We start from the raw sequence: 26,849 nt of genomic DNA, 5'->3' as shown, positions 1-26,849 counted from the left end.
TCTTATGAAGGATTAGACTCCACAACAACAATAGACATAAATTATTGGGAGTGTATTTTAAATACTAAGCATAAAAAAAAATCGTTGCTTCCTGTTTAAGACACGCATATTGAGGGGGACCAGATTTGACAGATTGACTGTGACAGCCCTAACAAAAACCTTCAGTGACGACAAACATTTGTACTTGACTTTGAGCAAGTCACAAGAGGAGGGACGGTCTTTTTGTCTGTTTCAATTATAATTTATTTGTTAAAATAAAGGTTCTACAAAATAGATGTACATCCTATTGAAGGCTACTCTTCACCTTTTGGTTCAGTGGCCCTGTCACTTAAAGCCTCTCCTGCAAATCAGCTTGTGAATCCTACAGATTCCTCATCCCCTTGCTCCTCTCAAGCTGGTGCCTCCACACAGGCCATGGATAACACTTGAGCTGCTTTGATGAAAAGAGGAGCTGCCTGCTGGATTTCCCTGGAAAAACCTGAAAACCGAGTACCAGATCCTGGTGAGGCTGAGGATTGCAGGGGATGGGAACTGATAATGTCTGACTTCATCCTGACCCCTCCTATGAATGCAAAAAGAACCGCGTTTTGGCAGGAAAAAAATGCCTGCTTGTGGGGAATGATAAAATCCTGTAGTAGCTCAGGCTAAATAGTGCAGGAGAATCCAAACCAAACCATCTGTTACTCAGCAAGACTCTTCTCCTGCTCAGACAAGATGGCATCAGAGTCATGCAAATGTCTCTCTGTGAACCAGGATTATTTTCCAACCCAGATCCTCAGGGACCCTGAGCCAGCAGCCAAAGAGCTTTGAAAACAGTATCAAGAATTTCCCAATCTATGGCCTCATTTCTCTGGAATTCCATCAAATCCCATCACCCAGCTCTGGATCCCTGCCCCATTCTCACAGCCTACCTGCCACGAGCATCTCCCCTGCTTGCTCTCTCCATCCTCCCACCTCAACCACTTCATCCCTCCCACCCACAGCACAAAGGGAGAACCTTCTGTGACCCACAGATACATAAAGGTTTACTGACAAAACCCCACCAAGTTTAAACACAATGCTCTGAAAGACATATAAACTGAAACAAAGTGAGCTTGGTGGCACAATAAAACAGGGTTGAATGATCCACAAACACACACCCAATAAATAAAACATCTGGATTATTTTTCAATTCTTCACTTGTGACAACAGCCCTGAAATCCAAAACCAGCTTTAAAAGATGCAGAAACTAAAGAGCTGCTGCAACCTCAGCACCAAGGAGATGATCACGAAAAATTAAGGAATATTCAAGAGCAAGTCTTCAGGGACTGCTTGTCTCATCCTGCCTCTGCAAGCTGACCAGTGAAATCATCAGACCAGAAATTCAGATTTCAGACAATGCTTACAGTAGTTACACTTTCTTCCTTGCAGACACAAAAGCAGAGAGACCTTCAATGAGCAACTGCTGCTAACAAAACAGTACCAGGAACAATTGGGAGAAGTGGGATTTTTGCTTAGGGGTTGAATCAGCATTTGCACTTTCAAATATAAGTAGTTTTTCAAAAAACTTTATTCCCACTTTTAAAAGCAAAATGCCATTGCAGCTAAAAAAAAGGTAAAAAACCTGAAATTCATAAAGCCCAACGTGACAAACATGTTGTAAGACAGTTTTTTTCCTCTGTGAAAAACAATAGCTTTGGAGAAGGTCCATATTGCATCATTTAATGATAAATAGCTAAACTGAGGGCAGTGGTTGGCACTGCTGTCACATGCAATGAAATAACATTCTTCTCCCTGAGGACCTATTTCCAGCTGACACAACTGAGCTCACACCAAACCCTAGGTATTTTTTATGCCATCAACTTATCTCTGAGTCATTAGGCTTTTTATATTCAGGCAGACATCTAATAAATGTCTCCTATCTAAGCAGTTGATATGTATCTCTCTCTCTCTGGCTAAGCATGCAACATCTGAAAAGCCTTCTTTGTCCAGAAATCTCCACAGATTTCTAGCCAGAGAGATGTGTGAATTGAGCTGAGGGCTTCTCATCACTCTTTCTGACACACTCAGAGTGAAAAGTCCCTCTTTGTCCCAGTGATACTCAAGCAAATGAATAAAATCACAAAATTACAAAAAAAAAAACAAACCAAAACAAAACGAAGAAAACAACCCAAAGTGGTAAAGAAAGTCAGAAAAAATAAGAATTTAACATTTTTGCTCATAAGACAAACCAAGTATTTTTCAGATTGAAAAAATTCAGGTCCCCCACCCCAGGATTCTGTAAAATACTGAATTCAGAGGAAGACAGCTAAAGCATTCCCCTGGTATTTTTAACCAAGGAAATCCAGAAACCATGAAACAAGGGTCCAGAAAATAGTAATGCTGTTCAAAATCTCCCACTCTGTGTGCCCATGCATCTCATTTCAAACACTTACCCACACTGAAGAACCATTTTTAAGGTACATGTATTACTCTGACAGTGACAATATTCTGGGCAGGCTGTAAAAACAAATCTGCAGAACTCCTGCACCACTTACTCATGGTGCACATGCACACAAAGTGAACCCTCATATCCCAATCCCCTGGCCAGAGCCTGGATCCAATCCCCCTAGACAGGGTTTTTTTGGCTGCTGAGGTGAACCACAGCCTCAGATGCCAACGCCCTCCCATCCTGCAGGGCTGAAACCTGGGGGTGCAGAGGTCTGACCTCAAGAACTACTGCAAGAAAATCAAAACCTATTAAACTCCAGCTTCTAAAAAACCCCAAGTCTTTCAGGAGAGGACAGTATGTGGGAATGGAGGCTGTTTTGGCAAGTGGTGGCCTGTGATAAAGCCAAAGTCCTGTTACTTGTTCAACTGGTTTGTTGCTCACGGCACTGCCCTCTCCAGAACTGCTCACTGCCAGCCACAAACAGTTGTAAAATATTTTTCATGTGATGCTGTTGTGTGCATTTTAAATCTGGAACTTGCTTTTGTTCCTTGCTCAAAAGCATCACTACGTTAATCAAGCTGTCCAAGGTCTGATATAGTATCTCCCCTATTTTTACTTTATTACAGTCTTTTTTCTATTTTGGGGTGTTCACTGGGTGCCCGGCTGTGAAACTCCCTCCCCTCGGTCTTCAGAAGTCTTCCTGAAAAATACCTCTCTGCATCTGGTACCTAGTTACTACAATAATAATCACCTTAGAAACATCATAAATACACAATTAAATAGGCTTCTCTTCCAAAGCCCATTAAGTCAATAACATTTTTTCCATTGACTCCAACAAGCCGTGGGATCAGGCCCCAAAATACTTGAAATACATTTTTTTTCCCCCCCATCTACAGCCTGCTAAAGCAGAACATATTTCAGTTTTCACACTTCTCCCCTCCCTAACAGCCCTACCCTGATTTCCTTGGGACACACATCGCTGTGCTAAGATGTTCTCTCTATCCCACCCCTACCGCAATTTGGTATCATTTATTTAATAATTCACTTATTCTTTCCCCTCTCCAAAGCTCTCAGCAGAAGCATGTGCTGGCTTAGTAGTTCGGGTAAAAAAGTTCTTTGAAACTCTTTATCTACTTTCTGTTACCTGTCTGCGCAGGGGGATTCGCTTGGTCAGCTTGTGGACAGCGGGCTGGCTGCTGAAATCCGGCTTCTTGGTGGTGTTCTTCATGCGGCACAGGATCACTGTCAGCACCATGCAGACAATCAGGAACACCCCTATGCAGTAAATTGCTATTTCCAGGTAGTCTGGAGAGGCTGGGTATTCCTTTTCTTTCTCAGGAGCTGGATGGGAAGGTTTTAGGAGGGAACAATCATGCCACAGGGTTAACACACAGAACAGGCATGGTTTGGCACAGCACTTGGAACAAGTAATGCTGAAACATAATCAATTCTTGTGTGATATTCACAACACTGAATGTTTAGGCCATCTTGCAATCTAAGAGTAATTCTTTTTTCCAGATTACTGCTTTGACTTCTCAGTTTGCACTGAGTGTGAGCTTGTGCATCTATGTGTACTTACACAAGCACACGTGTCTGCCTAGGTAAGTACACACATATACATTGAAATACTGCATGATCAAGGATAATTTTAGGGGGAAGAAAAAACTGTTCAAACTAGGCTCAGGTTCATTTTGTTACTTGAGTCAAACTTTAAAAGCACTGCAATTCTTGTGAACCACACAAAAACACATGTAAAGATAAAACAGTGAATTAGCCAGCCTGAAAGAAAAGTTTCTAAATTTGCAAGTAAGTGTTTGGGCTTGAATCTGCTTGAGACCGCCTGTTTATTCAAAATTTTCTGTAGGATCTCAAAATACAGAGGGAAGGGAGGATGAATCAGTCCCCCATCATTTCTGTAAACTCAGCTTAGGGCTTTCAAAAGTGTTTCAAGGACCTGACTGTCCAGCTGCTTAACCAGCTGTGCTTCATGCTGGGTGCCCAGCTCCCCTGAGGTCCTTTGAGGAGCTCAGTGCTGGATTAAAAAGCATAATTGAAGTGAAAAACTAATTGCTAGCAACACATTAATTAACGAGCCCTCTTCTGTGAGGACTGTGGTCTTTCAAGTAACCTCATCAGTGGTTACTGGTCTATGAGATTAGATTTTGGAGGGAGTGGCTCTACAGAGCTGTTACCCTGATTGAAACCATTTTGAGGCTATCTTCAAGACAGTTACACGTGCAAACAGTGTCCCTAATCCCTTATCTGGGATTCAACCCCCAGATAAACAGCATTCCACAGCCATCAGCGGTCACTCTGCAAGCAATGCACATTTCAAGCTGAAATTTTCTGGTGCCTTTCCAGGCTTATAAAAATACTTTGTTTGAGAAAATCGGTTAAAAAAAAAAAATGCTGTTCAAGCACTTGCAAAATGCAAACACTGCCAGCAGAAGCAAGCTCTACACAAGCACTGCTCTGCCTGCTTGGTGACACCTTGCAGGCTCGGGGTTCAATTCAGAGTGAGATGGAATAAAGCTGCCTTGTTCACTGTATTTTAATAAAAGGTAAGAAATTATCTGCAGACAGTGGGAACGTTTAACTCCCACCCTGTGAACCTCAGCAATATGCACATGCAGGTTTTGTACCTCTTACTTAGGATTAACAATTAATAAATGTTAAGCACAAGATGACCCAGCAAACCTCAGGTGGTTCATGTTTTTTTTCCAAAGGAACTCCTGAGGCAGCTGCCAACACTTATAAATGAGAAAATTTGACTAATGTCAAAACCAACTATGGTTACGTCTTCTAACAGCTGATAACAATTTTCAGGCAATAAAGCACATTGATGTTTGTTTCTTTTAAGGACAGAAACATCATCAACCCCAGAACAGCAAGACATGCTTTGCAGTAAAAGCAAATGACTACTTGTTTCCTTAGAGCATGCAATGTTTAAAGATGCACGGAGCCGATTCCCAAGGTATGGAAGGCACTGCTTCTGTACATGATCCTCTGGCATCGAAATTGGAATTTCCGTGAGAGATTTGCATGATAGGTAAAAATGAATTGAAGTACACTGAATAGCTCAGGTATTTTAATGAGCCAGGACATAATCGTGGCCAAATTAGCTCCAAACTTCGTAAGAGCTGGATTTCATCCTCTTGAAAAAATTTACAAAGATTTACAGGCTGGTTTTCAGTTGTCTCACTGAAGTGCTAAGGAAATGCAGCTCCTTAGCATTTCTGACAATGTAAAAATATTTCAATTAAGTTCAATAGCCACACACTCCCCTCCCTTTTGTTGTTGTTGTTGTTAGCTTTTTGGAGTTGCAAACAGATGACAGAACAACTCACTGGCTTGAGACAACTGCTTTTAAAAAACCCAAATCGTTGTAAAAGTCCTTTTTTTGAGACAGAAGCTGTGCTAATTCTGCAGCAATCAACAAGGGGGGGCGGGGAAAGAGGAAAAACCACAGAAAGAGAGCAGTGTATACCTGGCAGAACTGTCAACCATGCAGTGTGAAAGGATATCCCAATAGAATTACCCGCCAAGCATGTATACTCCCCAGCATCCTCAAAAGTTACATTCCGTATATAGAGAACCTCAATTTCTTTGTCCGTGGTGTTAACACCGGCAGCCTAAAAAAAAACAAGAGGGAAGCAAGAGAAAAAGCTAGACACTGAGAGAATTTTTGTGGATAGGGAGATGGAGCCACGGGGCTTTGCACTTGGTAAAGGCAGAGGTGGAGAGATGCAAAGCTCCTTCCCCATCCACAATCCCTCGTCCAAAAGGCGTTTACCAACAGGTCCCAGCTCACCTCAGAAAGTAATCAACACCCTTCACCAGACCTAAACTCACCACCTAAACATGCATGCAATCAAAAGACATGGAAAAATTCACCCACAAAGCTTTTTTTTTTTCCTTCTTCTTTTTTAACAAGAGAAAGTTGAAAGAAAAAAAAAGAGAAAATGAAGTAGGACAGAACGTGGGATCCTTCGTGTGTAGATACCTGTTTGAGAGGAAAGAATTTACCATAAAAGCATACTCTAAAATGATCAAAAAAAGATGTGAATTCTGCTCCAAAAGACAACTTAGTAGCTGTCTTAGGCTGTGTATGATCCTTGCATCACCCACTGCACTACAGTTTTGTGTAGTAACTACCACTGTATGTTGTGCAGATTTGCCAAATCTTGTTTTCATCTCAAGTCTGGAAATATTTGGTGGTTTGCTTAGAAGCAAGTATCTCAAGTGGAAAGTATCTCAACTCTTGTGCAAAAATCAGAGTTCTTGTTCAGTTGTGGCTCTCACGGGTGGGAGCAAAAAGACTCCAAATGTTTGAGAACCAGGAGATGGAAATAAAACATAATTTTCTACATCTTAATGACTGGGGGAAAAAAATCTGCAAGTTTCGGGGATTTTTTCTGGTCATCTTCCAGACTTGCTGTCATGACATTGTGCACCAAACTAAGTATAAGTGATTATCCAAACTCATACAAATGCAGCAAATCTTAGGCCTGGAACTTCCCAGCTGTCCCAAGATGGGCACATCAGGGCATCAGCATCAAGGTCTCAGTGATGGAGGTTTAGAGAAATTAATGTTTGCTGCTTTTGATCTCTGTTCCATTCAAAAATGTTACTTTGAAATACACGATGAGGGAATAAATACCTTTTTATTGGACCATTTTGAGGTACATTTAGTTGTGGACAGGAGCCACAGGGTTGCCAGTCTTTATTGTTACCGCTGAGTAAAAACCAGTTAGTAAGGGGTGAGTAACACCTGGAAAAACCCTCCCACCTGCACAGTCACAGGTGAGGTGGGAAGTTAGAAATGACTAAACTGACCTGACTTATGCCTCAGTGGGTACTTATGTGAACAGGTCATATATATACATGCCTATGTATGTATATAAATACACCCTACGAGGCTGTAATTACATTATTCAGTGAGTACCCTCTGTGTGAACTGCAGAGTATGCAGAATTAACAGCAAAACTGGACACACACACACACACATATGCAGACACAAAGACACCAAAGAGAGAATAAAGATCAGCATCAGAAACCAAAGCAGTGCTTCTGGTGCACAGAGAATATTGTGGGAATTTTTCCATGGCTGCTGGTGTAACACCAGCTGCATCACCGAAGGAAGATTACACATATATACCACCAAGGCCAGAGAGTATCCTACAAGCTGCCTGCAGTCTCCCAAAGCACCATTTTTTCCAGCTTGCTTTAAAAAACATTGTTACCTTGTACGCTTGGCAGAACAGAGAGCCAGGCAGACTGGTTGGCCTCCCCTATATAATTGGAGACCTTACAAATATATTCTCCAGCGTCCGCCTCTGTCACATTGTACAGTGTCAGCACTTCAGCATTGGAACTATTTATCCCCGAGTGCTAGAACAGACCAATAACACAGGAGAACAATGTCACTGCTGCCCAGAACGGACACCAATCTGTCTATGGTCCCACCACCAACATGTCACCAGAACATTCCACATCAGCCTCTAAACATTGAAGGGTTTGGGGTGGATTTTTTTTTTTGTTTTCCTTTTGGTTGTCGTTGTTTGGTTTTCTTACATCCGAAGCATCACACGAGGAGTTAGAAAAGAGCAGCGTGGGGGGAGGAAAAAACCACCTAGGCAGGTACTGCATGGGACAAGCAGGGACAGCGCTGGCTGTCCTGACTGCCAGCACACTGAGTTTTGGCAATGCCACCCAGCTTGGAAAACTTCAGTTTCCCTGGTCAGGCTGGCTCCAAATGCCTGCTGGCAGGAATGACACTACCAATACACTGCTCAAAACCAGACACCTCTGCAGGCTCAGCATCCAGACAATACAGTCCTCCAGCAAGCTTTTGGCAGCGGATGCCGTGTTACTTTGGAATCAAGAGGCTGAAGAAACATGAAAGAAATGGAGTAGAGATTGTCCCAGGTATGTTTTGGATGCTTTCTACCCATACAAAAATGTCAATGGTGTTCTTTAGAAGGATTTTCAATTTTTTTCTGAATAAGTCATGCCTGAAACATTTGGAAATAAAGGACTTTTTATGGAAGGAAAAAGGAGCAAAACAATATCTATAAGCTGCATAATTAGCATTTAGACAAGCAAATGTTTACCTAACTCATCATTCCATTTGTAGCATATAAACAAAGAAGTTCAGAACTCAAAATCCTTGGATTTACACCAAATAAACGCCACGCTCTAAAGAAGACATCACCACTGCCGGCATCTGTGAAGCCTCACCTTTAAAACCTGGAGATAAGGCAGCCCATCTGGCCCGTATTTACTGCCATTCTTCTCCACGTGCTTTATCCACTGGATGTGAGGCTGGGCATCGCTGTAGACTTTGCAGACAAACTCGACGTCCCCTCCGACCACGGCAGAGGCGTTTGCAGGGAGCCCGGCCTGGAGGATGGGCCGGTGCGGGGAGCGCTCTGCTCCGGCAGGGAATGGGAGAGAAGGAGCAAGAGAGAGAGAGAGAGAGAAATAAAGATGCATAAATAAGCAGGGCTGCCAAGAAAACTGTAAGTGAACCCCAGCCAAAAAGCCCTGTAAGCCTGTTGGCTGACTCCTCCGAAATAACACTGCAGCCAAAACGTGTAACAAAACCTGCAGTTCAAAGGAGATGGCTTGAGCACTACACTTGTAATTTAAAGAATAGACATTTCAGGGGAGGGCAGGAACCCTGCTTAAACACTTTACTCATTTTCCATAGTTTAACTCAGCCCTAATTAGGTAAAATATCTCCTTTTGGGTTTTTTTAAGCTACCATAATAAAGTTACCTCTGAGTTCTAAAATATCTCGATTCAACTAAACCTCCACATTAAGAAGAAATAATTGATTAATTAATGAAGAAATCATTAACCATTGATTAATTTTAAAAACGTGTTACAAGAAACCAAAGGGAATTTCTCCAAAGTAGCAGCAGAAGACTCAGCACTGGAACTCCACATGCAGGATGCACAAACCAGGCAGCTCAACTTCCTAAAATGCCCTAATCAGTGCCACCATCCACCATTGCTCCCTGCTTCACCCAGACACAGCAGCAGAAACACAGATCATTTTTACTCTCACCAAGACACAGGCAAATACAGAGTTCTCTGGAAAACTGAAGTGTATTTAATGTGAGCCAATTCAGCTTCTAATCTCTGCCCTTGCATAAGCATTTATCACATACTTTCAGTCAACCTCTCATGGGGAGCAGCTGAGGGAATTGGGGTTGTTTAGCCTGGAGAAAAAGAGGTTCAGGAGGGACTTTCTCACTCTCTATAACTCCCTGACAGGAGGTTTTAGCCTGGTGGGAGCCATGCTCTTCTCCCAGGTGACAAGTGACAGGACGATAGGAAATGGCCTCAGGTTGTGCCAGGGGAGGTTTAGATATTGGGGCAAATTCCCTCAGCAAAAGGGTTGTCGAGCTTTGGAACAGGCTGCCCAGGGAGGGCATCTAAAAGTTGTGTGGGTAGATGTGACACTTGGGGACATGGTTTAGTGGCGGCCTTGGCAGTGCTGGGGGAATGGTTGGACTCAAGGATTTTAGGGGGGCTTTCCCAACCTAAACAATTCTTCGAATCAGAAGCTCACTGCCCATCCCCAGCCTCAGCTCCCCATTCTCCCCTGCTCCAGAAATTCTTTCAAAGATAAGTAAAAAATAGCAGACCTAAATATTTATTTTTAGAGGCTATATACTGTAAAAGCTCTGACATTACGAGCCAAATCAGCTGAATTTCAAACCAAGCGTTCCTTCTTAAACATACTGGTCTCCAATAAATTGTTTCACAAGCAAACATTGTGAGTATAATAGCAAATAATGATGCCATTGAACAATGGGATCTTTTATACAGTCCAATATATTTGGCATGCAGCAAACATCTACTGGGAATTTATTCACTGAGGCTATGCTGGCAGCATACTACAAAGCAGCAGTCTTATTTTACTTGTGGCAAAAGTGCATTTGCATTGCAGTTACTAAATTATTCCATGGCTATGTGTGTCATTTTCGAAGATCTAGGAACAGTTTCATATTTTTTAATTTGTAAATTGCAGTAGAACATATAAATTACTATTTTACAGTTCTGGAGAGAACTTTTAGTTTCTCACCTTATACTAAATAAGCTCTAATTCCATCTCCCTCATTCCTTCATTTGGGTACAAAAACAGCAAGCAAAAATCTCTCTTTAATAGAAACCTTACACCATCTTCCAAAACTTATTACAGCTGCCTTCGGTATAAAATGAAACCTTAGAGAATGTTATTTAAAATGTTTTTTAGAAGTCAGTAGGCCTCATGTTTCATTTCTCCACATCAGGGTTTGATTTCCTTTGTGACCTTATTCTCTGCCCTTTAACAAACCAGAGAATGAGGCCTGAAACATCTTGGAAAAGTTCCTACTATGCCAGCATCCACACACGAAATGTGTTTAGTTTATCCCGATAGCCATCAATGATTTAATCATTTATTGATGACTGTCAAGCATTTCCTCTACTAAAAAAGGGGAGGCAAAGCAAAGGAGTAGAAGGAGAATTCTCACACTCTTGGTCCCCATATTCATTTGAAAAAAAAATTAAAAGTGTGTGCATATGGATGGGTATATATGCACAGACATTTGTGAAAGTTCTTCTCTAGAGGCAAATGTGTTAAAAATAAACTTTGGTTGCCCTCCCTCACATGGATTAGTGTTCACCAACTCCTCCACTTCAGCAGAGGGGAGTATTCCTGTGCCCACACAGGCAAACAGCACAGGAGAACAAAATCATCACCATGCAAATCCAGCAGGGCTTCATGGCAAACCTGGGGTCCAAAGACCACACAAAATACACTCAGGATTGGGGAAAATAACTACAAAGAAACTTCCACTAATTACCAATAACCAAGTTTAATTTTGTACAGCACCTTTTCTTGGAAATACTCATTTCAGGACGTTATCCGAAAACATCCTGAAGTTATCCTACTTCTCTGCAAACCCACACACATTTAAGGACTCTGTTAAGCACAGGTACTGTCAAAGTCATATTCATAAATCTCACATCACTATTCAGCATTTAAAATACAAGCTGTACATTTGTAAGCAGATATCATCACTCAAACAACTAGCTGCACTAATATTAGATGGAAACAGCGTGTTCCTTTTTACTGAACACCAGCAAAGGAGTCAAAGTTGCCTTTAAAAAAATCTTAAAGGCTGGTGAAAGTGATTTTATCATTACCTAATAATTATAATCAGGATCATCACTAAAATACAGTGACCATATACATCTCTAGTTATTTAACTCAAACAATATTTTCATACAAAACAAGCTGGCAACAAATCTCATAGCTCTGTAGCCTGATTTCACTATTCCTCTTGTTCATTAATATTGAAGAATCACCTTGCGAAAGAAATCTTTGCTTCCTGAACACTGAAATTTCAGTGTTACAATCTCACTGCTGACACAATTTGTTATAAAATCAAGTCAAAAACATATGCTATAATACAGAAAATCACCCCCAACATGCTTCATGCCAGATCCCACCGTAAGAGACAGACACCAGCTTGCAGTTTAGATACCAAAACCAACATCCTCCCCATTTGAGGAATTAATTATCTACAAAAATGATTGCTCACATGAGGAATATCATATTCAAGGCCACAAGCACCTAAATTTTACACCACCATAAAAGTGGCCAGGGCTGGAGCACTTCTGCTCACTTATCTGTAGACAAACAGACTCGCTATCTGAGGGGATGACTGACAAAGAGACCTTGCCCAAAAGGCTTAGAAGAAACTGTCCTTCAGCCTGTTAATGTTAAAACTTCAGAATACCTCCCTCCAAGAGATAGAACTACAAAGAACCCAGGAAGGCTGGAAAATTCCAAATTCCAAAAAAGCCTGGCACAATGGAAGGAACTGCCCAGGAAGTTCCAAGCACTGCAGGACACCTAGAGATGGTGGGAGCCTGTCCTGCCACTGGAAATGACTACTGGAGCCTACACACTTCACAGGGAATCCTGAGAATTGGCTCTTTAAGGAATCTAAGCCCCTGAACAGAGGATTCTTACAAAAGGGCCTCATGTCTTCCCCATCCTTGGATTTATTTCCAATTTTTTTTTGCTGACCAGGGGAAATGAGAGAGGAGAGAAAGAGGAAAGTGATGCAGCCGTTCCAGGTGAAGATGCTGGGGTGTGGAGGTGGGTGGTAAGGGCCAAACCCCAACCTTCATGGCCAAGGGAGACCAGAAGACACAACCCCATCACTGCAGCCCCCGAGCAGGATGGAACAGCCGCCGGAAGGGAGGCTGCTCGCCAAGCACGCCGGCAGAGGGAAGATGGAGGGCAGGAATTGCTGCTGTCAGAGGCCAGGAGAGAGGCCCTGTGGCTGAGAGAGTGGCACTGCTGCCACCAGAGAGCGTTGGCAGGGACAGCAGACAATAACCCCGGAAGGGGGGAGCTCCAGGACCCTGGCCAGGCCAAGTCTCCTTAGCAACCTGGCTGTGCCAGGGGCTGAGAAGAGCTCTGTGAATTGTCTCTCCAAGCCTCCTTGTCACCCTAGCACAGACAGTTCAGGACCTTTCACGGGAGCTAAAAGCCAGAACCAAAGCCCATTGAAGTCAGGGGGAAAACTCACATGGAATTCAATGGGCTTTGCATAAGGCATCCGATTCATTGAAAAAAAAGAAAATGAAAACTACTCTTATTTTCTCCTTTTGAATGTGCTTGTTTCCTCTTCTTGCAAATGTGTGATTCAAGTGTGGGCTAGAAAAATAAAAGCTTAATAGCAAATGCAAGACCAAGCATGAGTTCTGGGGAAAACGGAGAGAACCTCAATTAAGAGGGGAAGAGAGGGAGAAAAAAATTACCTAATTCTTTCCCATAATTTTTAACTGGACACATTTATCAGAGCCTATAACAGCAGTTTTGAAATGTTACTGCCTTCTAAGAACTCATCTTGACGGCTGCCACTGAGAAGCTGCAGAGGGATCCCTCAAATGATGCCTCGGAGCACCAAGTCTGGATCCACAGCCCCTAGTACAAGCTCTGTGTATTCAGTCATCACTGAATGAGAAATGAAGCTGTCACTGTATTGACTGGAAACACAGACCTGCCATACTCTCTTCTTCCCTTGCCCTGCTCAGCACAGCACCCTCAGCTCTGGTTGCTTATTTTGCCTGACTCCAAGCTTGAGAAATATTCAGCAGCAGCCTGGACGCTGTTTGGAGGAAACACTATCCACTCCCAACCACCTTCCTTCAGATCCTGCAACATCTGTTGCTTTGGAAGATGCTAATTATGCTGTAAATTATGGTTCTCAAAAGCATCCTACAGCATTTTAGGCCAGACTGTAATCACAGCCTCTTGCATTACCTTTGGCTTCACATTGTAAACTTGCAAGATTGACTTGCAAGCCTTAAAAAAATTAACCACAGCCTTTTTATCACAGTCTTGGACTGAAACATTCCTCCCCTGTGTTTCACCTTCACCCATGAGCAGCACTTTCCCACCATTTCCACTGAGCAATCTACCTGACCCAGGAGATCACAGAAGGCTGCCGGGCTCTGGGAGCAGCACTGCTGATGGAGGAGCATGTGTCTCTCCCCATCACAAGAGATCCCACATACACTAATTGCAAACCAGTTTATAAGCACTCAGAGGCTGGATTAATTATTGCTCTCTGAATTAGAGAGCCTTTCTGAGGCTAGTTCCAGGAACAACTCCAGCATGAGGAATTGCAACTCAGGTTGCTCTATAAATCCAGCATTACCCAAATTCATACAAAGGACCCCACTTGCAGCTACACTTGCACTCCCCACCCCTACGTGGAGTGGCGTAGGAGGGGTCCAACCAAACAGATGCCAGTCCCCACAGGAATTTCCTCCTTCAAGGTAGCTCTCTGCCCACGGGCCAAGCCCAACCTTTGCCTCCTCTACCCAGCACAAAGCCATTGCTTAGGGGAACCTGTGCTCTCTGAAATCCTGGAAGCAGAGCACTCCACTGCTTGCTCCATGGCATGGAGGAGGAAGGTTGAGTGCTAGCTGCTCTTCAGAAGGTCAGAAAGAACCAAGCAGGTGTAGGCAGAACACCTCTGCTAATTAATGTCATGTGCCAGACGTCCGTGAGCCAGGAGCTGAGCAGCCTCCAGCAGCTGCACGTCAGTTTGGGTTTCTCTCTGCACAAGGTGAAGCTCTGCGTGTTGTTTATGGCCAATTCAGAAGTGCTGCTGAACTGTCATGTTCTATTTCAATAGACATACATACAAACCCCTCCAAAGCATCGCTTCCTGGGGAATTTATACACGCCAAGGTAGAGCCCACAACAAGTTAGGGACGATGTTCTCTTCCTAAACGCTGCAAAATCACAAGATGCTTTAAGGCTGGAAGGATTAATATCACTGTCATAAAACAGTAAGAGATAAACACCATCCCTGGCAAGAACACTTGACAAAGAACAGAAGCCTGTCAGGCAGACTTGCAGAATAGCTTATGGATCAGCCCAGCGTTACCAGTACTGTTGACACCAAACCTTACAAATTTTGGCATCTTTTAATCAGTAGGCATTAGCCAACCAATGTTCATGCTACTCCATGTTCCAGTACAGCAGGAACCTCCACGTACAGCATTTCCTACTGGCCCAGCACTACCTGAAGAAGTCATTTTGGTGGCCAAGAGCTCCAAAGGGCATTGCTGCAGCTGGAGCTCCAGTGAACCTGCCACAGGGACCCCGGGCCAACCTCCATCACCACTTTCTAAGCTCCCTTTGTCCTTTAATTTAGAAGCCTTTTATACAAGCTTGAGGCACTTCTTGCTGCTGCTGTGTCTGTCACTTCACCATTGCCAACAACTGGGCCCCAGCACCCAGCTCTGCTCTGGTTTGTGGGCAGTACCAGCAGTCAGCACCAAGTGAGACAGCAGGGAACCAGACTCCACATATCCCTGCTGTCACTGAATACTTTTGCAAGAAATTAAACATTTGAACACTATTAAAGAATTTTAATCCCAAAGATTAAACTTTAGTCACATATATCAAAAGCAGACCCATTTGCTATACACAGGAAAGCCTCGACCACCCCATCCAACCTCCTTGTGACACTCAAGCCCTCCTGCTCAGCAAGGCCAGCCAAGGAAAAGGCAGTGCCTTTTTAAAATCTTTACAGAAGTTAAGCAGGTGTATTCAAACTCTTTGTCCTTGGCTTCACCACCTTCATCTCTAATTTTAAGTAATGGCACTGTTTCCCAAGCAGGCAAAGCTCCCACTGACGTTATCCCATCTGTCTCCTTGGATAGCTCTACAGCAGAGCTTCAGCTTGCTGTCCTGTCTGCATTTTAGCTAAAAATCCATCTTTGCACACCTGTACAGCAGAAGTGCACCTGCACACCTCTTCCTCACACAGGGAAAAGACAGAAAGCAAGACTGACCTATTTGGCTTGATACAAAGCCCACTGATATCAGTGAAAACAGTAACACCCCCCACAAAAAAAAAAAAAAAAAAAAAAAAAAGTCAGAATCTGAACTAGTTAAAAGCTGTCCTTTCAAATCATACATATATCTGAGGGTTAAAAGGAACAGGAACATCCAGCAAGCCTGGGGCTAAGGCAGGAAACATGAATGCTCTTGTTTTAAAACATGAAATTATCAACAGGGTTTTAAGACCAGTTTGTGCTTAAGAGCAAAGCCCTATTGTCAGGCTGACAGCGTGGGTTTCATCAGCCCCAAGGAGCAGAAAAAGTCGTAGCAGCAAGAGCTGTACAACACTAATCTTGGAGCTCCCTTGCAGTATCCCTCATACAGTGCATGCATAAGCAAATGCTGCATACATGTCTGAACAAAGGGTGGAGGGGCCTTATTTTAGTGTGAAAAAATGATGGGACACAGAACAATGAGAAGCTACAATTTTCATTGATATTCCTTTCAGAATACCCTAAAAGAAAAAAGCTACAAGAGAATATGAAAAACAGCTTGTGACTTCTCACAGACAAGTGGTAAAATTTTATTGTTCTGGCTGTTTCCAGAGACTGCATGAATTTTTACACCCAGAGATATCATCCTTTGTACCACGCACAGCTCCCGGCACTCAGCTGCTGTGTAATAACCAGAGACAATGCTGGGTCCAGCATCCACTGGAATGGGCTCTCCAGTAGGCTCTGCCAAAGGTTTACTGCATGCCTGGCAAACAGCATCCCTCCCACAGGGATGATGTCCTCTCCCAGCTGCAGTGGCTTTAACTCACCAGTGCACCCAGTGATGCCATAAAGCACACAGGGGGAGTTATTATTTCTGTTGTTATTGTGACGTACTTCTCATCCGCCAAATTTCCTTTCCTGAAAACAGCTCTGCCTTTAAAGTAAAATGGAAAAGATTATGTAAAGCTTTTAAAGCACTCCTTACATTTCTACACTTCTCCCCCCCTTTTCTTACACAGCACACTTGCTCCGTTGAGCGATGCAGGTGTGAAATTATTGGAAGCACTGTGGAATTCACCTTCCCCAGCTCCCTGCCAGGCACAGCCAACCAGCAGCTGACTGACCATACCTACTGTGCAGGTCTCAGGGCAGAAAAGAAGCTCCAGAGCCCAGAATTTCAGTGCTGGACAGTCCTGGCTCAGCCTCTTGACATGTCTGTGTCAGCCCTTTGGGCCTTCCTTCCCTGGTGATGAAGTTTGGAGACATCCCTCCATCAACACCACATTGCCTTCTGCAACACACAATCCACTGTTCTGAACGTTGGACCAGATGCTGAAGAAGACTGCTCATGGGAAGACCCTGATTATACACATTTGTCATACTTCCAGTAATTTGAGTAAATCCAAGTAAAGCTCACAAGATGCAACAGCGATCACAGGCTGGCCACGCTTGGACACAAACTTGTGTCCAACTACACAGCTGATCTGTTAACTTTCTACAGACCTTGTCCTGGTTCTGGCTTGGGTAGGTAATTTTCTTCCTAGCACTGGTCCAGTACCCTGTCTGGATTTAGGATGAGAATAATGTTGAGATCACTGATGGTTTGGCTGTTGCTGAGCAGCTCTCACACTCACTCACTTGGCAGCTCTTCGTGCTGCCCTGCCAGGGGGGATGGGGGGGGCACAAGGAGCTTGGGGGGGACACAGCCAGGACAGCTGACCCCAGCTGACCAAAGAGATATTCCAGACCAGATGCTCAGGGTATAAACTGGGGACAAAGCTGGCCAGGAGCTGCTGCTCGGGATCTGGCTGAGCATTGGCCAGCTGGTGGTGGCAACCGTTTCTCATTTGCATCACTTGACTTTCTTCAGTTTTATTTCTCTCTCTTTTTCTTATTTTCTTTTTCATTATTATCATTATATTTAAATTATTAAACTGTTCTTATCTCAACCCACGAGTTCTCAGTTCTGCCCTTCTGATTCCCTCCTCCATCCCACGGCGAGGTGTAAGCAAGGGTTGTGTGGGGCTTAGCTGCCTGTTGGGGATAATCCACAATGTTCCTGCACCCCCATTTTCCTGCCTTTCAGCATAAACGGACAGCTTCCCAGGAAGCAGAGACAGGAGCACCACCAACAGCCTCCGGCTGAGCAGCAGGTGCCAGAGCTGCTTTCTGAGAAAATGTTACTGAAAAGCAGTTGGGGCAATAAAACCCATTTGTTGGAATATTCACTCAAATATAGACATAGGTATGTTCACAAACACCCAAGGTGCACAAATATCAAAGGAAATCAACTGCTGCAATGAAATTATGTTGTTGCTCAGCAATGCATAATCCAACTGAGCAGCAGAAACAGTGCTGCAGGTGTAAACACTAATCAGTGCATGGAGATTCACTTGTAAATGCAGAATACACAAAACAACTGATGCTTTGATCACCTTATTTGTGATGGTGATTAAAAATCTTGGTAAGTATATACAATTTTAGACTTTCATAAGCATTTGTAAAAATGATAAATGACTTTATTCGAACTAATACACTGCCATGTTAAGTTCTTCCCTTAGCTAAATTTCTGACAGTATCAAGGTTTTAGTTTCAGGGAAAGCCAAAAATTTCAACATATTCATGCCACCTTTCCAAGAGCAATCTGAAAAAAATAAACTCAGTATCTTAATTTTACAGAACAGTTCAATATTCAAAAGTGTTGACCAAACTCTGGTTTTTAATGTGCTTTTTTATATTTAAATGGAACAGCAGCTGTGGAAGCTGCACCACGGGAACGGTAGCAATCCAAGGATGACATAATGGCCTAAAATCCTGAAAAGCTGTAAATCACAGCCACCTCTGGATGTCAGGTCACACAGTGGTTTATAGAGCAGGGAGAGGAGAGGAGAGGAGACCAACACCAAGGTTCTAAGTGCAACCTGTTTTTTTATTAGACACAGAATTTTACATTTCACTGATTTGTCCTTGCTTTGGTACTGCCAGATTCCTCACCCTCTTACCTTTCTCACCCTGATAGGATCCCTTAATGTTTCTTTCTCTCCTAGACTGTAAACCTTGTGTTCATCTTTAATATGGTCCATTCATCCAATCTGCATCACAGTTCATTTAGAACTTTTCTCTATTTATAATAATTTTTTTAGGCTTTTTTTTAAAGTGTTTAAGAAAACATAGCTTTACCAATTTACCTGTGATCACACTGCCATTTTTTCACCAATAAAGCTGTTAGAAAAGCCTGGATCAGGTCAGAAAGCCCCTCTTATTAGGCACAGACATGGCTTATGACACGTGCCAATTGCACATTAACAAGGCAACAGTCTTGTGTTTGCAACTTCAGACAGCTCCTGCAAATTCCTACTTGCACTTCCATGAGTAGGATACTGCACAAATTAGAAGGCATAATTAAGAATTATAATAACAGAGCTGAAACAATATCCTGTTCATCACTCATCAAAAGAAAGAGAAATACCTGCCTTGGGGCTGTAATAAGATAGAAAGTGGGACAGGGAGACCAGTCCTCCCCAGCAGACTCTGCAGGACGCATTCCAAACATGACAAATTCACTGTTCACCCAGCAGATGAAGTAATGACACTAGTATTTGTCCATAAAATGTAATTTAGCCAGACTACTCCAATGAAATCAGAAGCTTTAATGCTATAAAACTACAGGGTTGGAATATTTTTACCTTATTAAGGAAAGGGGGGGAAAACCCATAAGCTTTCATTTTCCCTGAGCTGAACCATCACAGTGTGGGCTTTGTTTTCAGGAGCAAACCACACAGCCCCCAGCGCTAAACAATTTGCGTAATTCCTCCTTCGATGCACACACCTTGCCAAAAGCCTGGTGCCAGGTGTAAAGTCCACACTCTGGGCTTATCAGCCCATTAAATAAAAGCATCTTCCCTCTCAGCCTAACCAGATACCTGAGGGCAGGCATCAGCCTGGATTCCTTTCTGGCCCTGCCTCGTCATGCCCCACGCCGCGAGCACCAGGGTGAAGACATCAAGCCAAAGCTTGTCCGTGTAAAGAGCCAGTCAATAACTACAAGAACATCTGCCAGAAATGCAAGTTTAGGCTTGGTTGTAATACCTGCCCTTAACTCCTGCCAGACACTAATGATGCAACACCCAAGGCATGTTATTGAGTTGGTGTCAGTTCCTTTTTCGTATGTAACCTGAATCCTAAAAACAATTCTTTGGAAATCAAAGAAAGAACTATTCTTAAGTCAAACTAATTCTGAACTTTATTCCAACAAGCCTCAGCAAAAAGCAAAACAACAGTACATGTGTTTTTATTAATTTGAGAATGACAAAATGGAAACATGTCCTTAAAAAAAAAAATAAATGTGCTCATGCCATGTTCACAGCTAGAGACTGCAAGAGCACATGAAAGTCCAAAAATAAAACTTGACTAGAAACAAAGGCAGAAGTTTTTCCTTCTGTCTAAATGAAGGGAAACATAAACAGTGAAGTACCAACAGCAAAATGTCGATTCCATTTTAATAAGATTTTTAACAACACACTATAAAAAAACAAGAATAAAATTCATCCTATAGCCCTCTAAAACCACCAAGAGTTCAGAATAAAAATGTTTTTCTGCACAGCCATCAGTAAAATCACTCATACATGAGATTTCTGAGGCACAGGCTTTAAACTGAGAGTCATTTAAAATGCTTTCTGGATGAGAAGTTACTCTCACACTGGTTTTATATGAAAATGCGAGTTACTGTTAAGGGACGGCGGCATGGTGTTCTGCCACCCCTAGAGCTCACTCCTCAGCAAGGAGAGCCAAAGGCATGGCTATTAAGAAAATTAGGAACTGCTCAAAGTACTGCTAACCTGGCTGCAAAAGTGCTTCTTTTGAAAAAGAATATATTTGTGACATGTTCGTTTTTATAGTAAACAGCACGGTCAGATTACACATTCTTTGTAGAGGTGTTGTGCTTTAGCAGCTGCTTATACATCCCAGTAAATGAGGTAACATGGCAAACTTCACCTGAAACCAAACCATCCTTTGTCTCCCCAGATGACAACATTAAATAGGGCAGAAATGGCTACCTGGACCAGGACTGCTCAAAGAGTAACCTTTTTTTCTTCTGTCGTTAAAACCCAAATTCAATTAGTTCCTCCACGCTCAAACAGAGCTGCCGCTGCTGAAATTGTACTCCAGCAATAATTGCAATCCAAGAGTGATCTAATTATATACAAGTCTCAGTGGCTGCATTCCCACGTTGCTTCCTACAACCCGGATTCACTACAATACAACTCATAAGTGAAAACCACATCGTTTTCATTCCTTCTCCCTCAAGACTGCACAACTTTATATACGTTTAATGAGAATGGAGTTAGTCTATTAGTAAGCTCACCATAAAAACCCAAGTTTCTACCTACTGTTAAATACAAAGGAGGAGAAAAGGCACTTCAGCTGCATGTAAAAAACCAGCTGATGGGCTGAACTATACAAGGGAGAGAACATTCTTTTAATTAAGGTACTGGATTAGGATTCAAAGACCAGCTTTGCTTCTTGGCTCTGTCACCAGCTTCCTGTGTGACCCAGGGCAAGAAATTTCATCACTCCACAGCTCAGGTTTTCATCTCTAAAATGGACAGTGACATTTCCCTCTCCTGGCCTTGCTGTATTTCTCGTGTAAGCAATTACTGTGTGCTGGCAGGTTGCCCTGGACAATAAGTATCCAATATTAATTGAAGCCTCTGGGTACTACTCTAATAAAAAGCTAAAATCGACTCGTCTCCCTTTCTCAGCATCCTGGTGGAGTTTTGTACCACCACCATTTGCCACTACTGCAACCTAACACTTCTGAGTCCCTGAGCAAAGCCCTGCTTGAATCCCTGCTTGGAAATGGAGGAGGAAGGAAAAGGCCATTGACCAGGGTATCCCAAACATTTAAAGAATAGCTTTGTCCAGCACAGAACATCCTGGCCAACTTGAATGGGCCATTCCTTGCTAACAGAGTCACTGTGCACAAGTATCCTGTGCAACAGAGACGCTGCCAATGACTTGCTGCCTTTTTCCTTCCGTATTTTCTACTCCCACTGTAAAAAAAAAAAAAAAAAATCAGTGCAAGGGTTTTGCCAGGTCTGTAAATTTGAACAAGACCATCTGAGCTGACTCTTAAGAGTTCTTGCAAGTAATTACAAGGTAAAAATGAGAATACTTCACACCTACATTCTGACAAAACTTCTCAGCCCTGCTGGCTCCAGGCTTTTAATTGTCAAAAGAGTTCAAGGTTTGGAAAGTTATTGGCATATTCCTAACTAGCATTGTGTCACTATTTGGCACGATTTTTACTGGGATACCTCCCAACTCTGTGACATAATCAGAGGGTTCTCTACATTACAACATATAGTCAGATGCTCATGTTAGTGTAATATGTTACCATGTTTAATACCATTTGCTATTACTTACACTTAATCAGCTCTGGAACCAGTTAAACCATATAGGAAAAGTAATTTCAGAGGCTTTCAACTGACAGTTTTCTACACAGAACTTGACCTAAAATTACGACCTGAAGTTTGTAAGATGCGGTCTACATACGCAGTTGCCTCTAAACAAACATTCATAACTCTCCACAACCCTGTGGGAACTGGAAATTCATATGAAAACAGAAAAAAGGGCATAAAGTTAACTCTGTAGAACTGTCTCAACTAGAAAAACTGTCAGAGTTTCCCCTTCTGGCCAGCCTTAATTTACTGCTTCAGCAATTTTATGCTCCACAATTACTGCAAGCCTCCAGCCACATAGGAATGGCTGAGCACTCCAAGATCAACCCCCCTTTAGGCTGAAATCCCAGTCTCTTGAGAGATTCACACTAAATTCAACCCAGGGTGCACATTCCCATGCACAGGTTTTCAAACAGACTCACAATTATAACCTTGAACCCATCAAATGAAATGAAGAAAAAGAGTGGTTAAATTAGTAAGTATGCAGGACTCCAGAATGCAGGTTGTGACTTGCAGAAGTAATTTTTGGACTTCTGGTTTCATTTTTTACAAGACACAAGCAGGGTCCTATGGGTGCCATCAGCTGGGTATCCAGCATCCCAAACCTCTCATCACTTTTGAAAACCTCATTATTTACTTTTCTGCCTCTCTACAGGGAAGGACTAGACATTTAAATAAATGACATAATCCTTACTACCATTCCATTCATTCATGCAGGTCACTATAATTTACTGCCAGGAAAAATAAACTTCTGCAAAATATTCCTCAATGCAAGACATTCAAAAGGCTCAAAGCAGGAGAGGAGGTGAGAGGGCTTCTGACAAATATTTGCTCAAGTGACCGCATCATCCATGAACACATTTGCTAGGAAAAAAAAAATGGTTGAAGAAATTTATGGTCAACATGAAACACACCAGGCTGGGACAGGAAAACAAACAGGGGGTAGAGAAGGGGAATTTTCAACCAATTTCATTTCAGCAAGGAAAGGTTTTGAGTCAGGCCTAGAGCCTGGCAAGCCCCTGCAGGCAGCCTGAGCCCTGGGTGAGGTGGGCAGCAGAGAACCACACCATGCAGAACACAACTTACTGCAACAACTGACAATGATCCCCAGCAGCCGTTGCTGCTGCACCCTCCATAAACTTTGTTTAAACAAGTGTTCAAACAAAAATGGCTCTGCCAGCCACCCAGCTCACCTCAAGCATACCTACAGCTCACTCTGTGACAAAATATTGCCAAGGCTATGGAAATCCTCGCTGCTTTCAGTGTCGACTCCCCAAACTCAAGCACAGCGGAGCTGGGTGGTTCACGGGCTCTGAAGACTTAGATGTATGAGGGCTGGTGGTGGGGCTTTAGTCTGATGGCATCCCCATCACAAAGTGATCTTTCCCCTCCTCTGCTCCACAAAGGCTAGCTCTCCTTGGTATTTTCACAGGGAATGTTTTCCTTTCTTCTGCCCAGAAAAGCTGACAATTCGGGGGTTTCCGCAGATTTAGGTGGTCTCAGACAAAACAAGACACTACTTTTAAAGACCATCCAAAACAACGCAAGGGAAATATTTTTACTCATGTAAAACCAATCAAGAACATGGGACATTAATATTTTGTCACCGTTTTAGTCACACAACCCCAAACTTACAGCAAGATATTCCGCAAAGAATCTATGGAGTTGGGCTGTCTGTCACCAGCTGAAAACAGCATGCAATAATCAAATTAATTTTTGCTTTCAATAGTGGTTGATCAGAAGTTCTATTCACAGAGCTTGTAATGTTCAGATCACCTCCCAAAGCTGGAGAGAGCAAAGCCTAGTCAAGGCAAACTTCAGAAACCATGGCTCGGATCCCTAAAGGTTCTACCAGCAGGTCCTATAAGAAAAGCCACACTGATTATTCTGGACAGCAATGCCTTCAGAGTCAATAAAATTGCTCACACCCATCCAGGCTAATCAGCAAGACTAGAGGTGAATAGAAACGGTTCCTGAGATTTCAAGCTCTAAGTTAGCTAAGCATTTAAATAAACATCTGTGATTCTTATTAAAGTCAACAGGATTTAGGTATTAATAAGGTAACATTATTAAGCCTGTGTTTAATAGTCCTGTGTAATCACCGCTTTGCTACTACTTAAAAATTCCCACAGCTGCTTAGAATTTGTCCTCAGGTAAAACACTTCTTCAGAATTTTTATCATCTGTGTTTTGGGCACTGCTCAGAGCCCACCCAGCAGGCTCCAGTCAGATCTCTGTTAGATTGCTGTGAATGCAAAGTGCCTTTCCTGAAGCTCCAGATCTGCTCTAGCTGCAAAGTCAGTATCTAGCTTTTCATTTAAAAAAAAATAATAATTTCATCTATAATAACAGGACTCTAAAGGATTGCGTGACAGTTTTCGTAACTGCAGTTATTAAAGTCTGTGTTAGTACAATTGTACAAGTAATAATTAAATTGTAATACTAATGATTAAAATTGCACCAGCATTTATTATTTGGTCGTCATGGTAAACTTGTGGGTGGATATTACACTTTTTGCCAAGGCAGGGGTAGATTAATCCTAGAGACACGAGTGAGACAGATGAATATATAAAGTTATGAAGCAATTGGCTGTGCAGTGAAATCTTATCTTTAGAGTACTGTGAAATCATCTCCAAAATAAATGCGGAACGTATCGGCTCAGTTCAAAATGCTTTAATAGAGAAAGTCATGAGTTAAAAACATTGTCCTGCCCATGACAGCTTCACTTACCAACCACGTCGAGGTGGTAGGTGTGGTTGATGGACCCGTACTGGTTCTCCACTATGCACGTGTAGTTCCCCTTGTCCGACGGCACCACGCTCTCCATGATGAGGCTCCAGTGCTGGTTACGGACCTGGGGGATGGAACCAGAGAGCTTGGCATCTTCTCAAGCAGAGTTTCACCCTCTCCCCTTCCAAAAGGACTGTTCCCTGAGTAATTAACCTTGTGTAATCCATGTTTGAAAGCCTCTTCTGTGCTCGTTTGACAGTTCTGGACACTGAAATGATTTATGCCTGATCCAGGACAGCATGGCTTGTAGCAATGAAAGCTTTCACACCTTCTGCTATAAATTCACCTGGCCCCTGCTCTGAGCACTGCAGATGTCAGTGCACACTCAGTCCTCCCAGGCTGACCAGGATGGCACCAATTAGCAGCAGTTGTCTTACCAGGCTTTACCTTTCAATCCACTCTAAAGTGAATGCACACCCTCAGGATATTCCCCATCTGTCTCCAAACAGCCAGCTGGTAATAACCACCCATGAGCAACAGAGGATGGGTATGATCCCCTAACATCTAAGTCTCCATCCTTCCTAAAGGCTCAAATACACAGCTCATGTTTTAGAGAAACTGAGGGGTGATGTTTGGGATGCCTCCCCCAGACCTCCTGCTGCTCTGGGGTACCACAAGTAAGAAATGAATCCTAGACTCATGCTGCCTCATGAGAAATGCCTGAAGAAAACCCTCACGGAAACAGAGCATAAGGATATACACTTATCTCACAGAATCCCTCTCAGACAGAATTTATTAAAGGTACTGATTCTGTTCCCATTTGAACTCCAAAGGAGCGCTGGCATTGGTCTCACAGCAAATAGGATCCAGCCAGTACTGGAAGGATACAGAGCCATCCGGTACATACATATATTTCCTGCATCAGAAGTTGGCTCCCAAAATGACCTTTTGCTGGCTATGGACTAATTCCTTGTTTTAGCATTACATTTTTGACAAAGTGCTCAGAAAGCTTTACATTCTGTAGCTGCAATGTACAATTCTTCAACTGCAAAGTACATATTTCAGCAAATGGAATAAAACACAATCTGGTACAGTCATTTTAATCAGCCAAATGGAAAGCAGTAATTCAGGGCTGTACACCAGAAAAATTTATGGACCATTCAGTGACGCTTCCAGTAACCATACATTCTTAAAACATCATTACAACTATAGCTATGAAATCCTGCATCGTGCCTGACTATTCTGTAGGTCCTTATCCAGCAGGAAAAGCTGCACAGGGCCACATCCCAGTGCCAAGAGCCCTTGCTGGAGGTAAAAGTGCCTTCAGTCCAAAGCTTGGAAGAGAAGTTCTCTCTATAAGGGCTCCTGGCTTTCCTAGTTCCTCCAGCCAGTAATTATCTCAATAGCTGGATATTACTATTATTACTCAGTTGTGGACTAATAATATTAGCTAATGACTGGCCATGTGGGCTTTGAAAAGCAAAGGAAGTGTGGACAAGACTCCAGCAGCAGCAGAAGACCATGGATGCTACGATAACGTCAAAAAATGTGTGACACGGCCTCAAAATCTCCATCCCAAACTTAAAGCTCCTCTCCTCAGCCCCTCACGTTAATGGTCATTGATTTCATCAAAATGGTATCTTGATTTTTCTTCACTGTGAAGAGCTCAGGAATAAGTTTATAAAACTAGAAAGAGTTTATCAGTGTTACTTCAGCATCTCATTGTTCAGCTAAGCAACTTTGGAAGTCAAAGCTTGGGACAGGAAGAATCACTGTCGTAAACTGTTGGTTAATAACAAATACAACTGCTACATGTTTTGAATATTTTACTTCTTAGGGGGTTATTTTGAAGGACACTTGGTCAAAGTGACCTGAACTTTT

General features: G+C 42.7%; 1 protein-coding gene across 12 annotated transcripts in view; it reads right to left on the bottom strand.

Moving 5' to 3' along the window:
* The window catches only part of FGFR2 (fibroblast growth factor receptor 2), an 81,103-nt gene that overhangs the window by 21,053 nt on the left and 33,201 nt on the right, over positions 1 to 26,849 (bottom strand). For 6 of the 12 annotated variants that reach the window (XM_039553521.1, XM_039553519.1, XM_039553522.1 and 3 more), the window contains 4 exons: positions 24,969 to 25,092; positions 8,651 to 8,841; positions 7,654 to 7,801; positions 3,549 to 3,751 (listed from right to left, as the gene is read on the bottom strand). In XM_039553521.1, the coding sequence (XP_039409455.1) occupies positions 3,549 to 3,751; positions 7,654 to 7,801; positions 8,651 to 8,841; positions 24,969 to 25,092 (666 nt within the window). Of the gene's footprint in view, positions 1 to 3,548; positions 3,752 to 5,897; positions 6,043 to 7,653; positions 7,802 to 8,650; positions 8,842 to 24,968; positions 25,093 to 26,849 lie in introns of all 12 variants that reach the window. The other 6 variants (XM_010408099.4, XM_010408131.4, XM_010408145.4 and 3 more) reach the window with 3 other exon arrangements.

Source organism: Corvus cornix, chromosome 6, assembly GCF_000738735.6.
Source record: "Corvus cornix cornix isolate S_Up_H32 chromosome 6, ASM73873v5, whole genome shotgun sequence".
In the NCBI taxonomy this organism is placed as follows: Eukaryota; Metazoa; Chordata; class Aves; order Passeriformes; family Corvidae; genus Corvus; species Corvus cornix.
The sequence above is the reverse complement of the archived record's forward strand: the minus strand, read 5'-3'. Positions and strand labels throughout refer to the sequence as shown.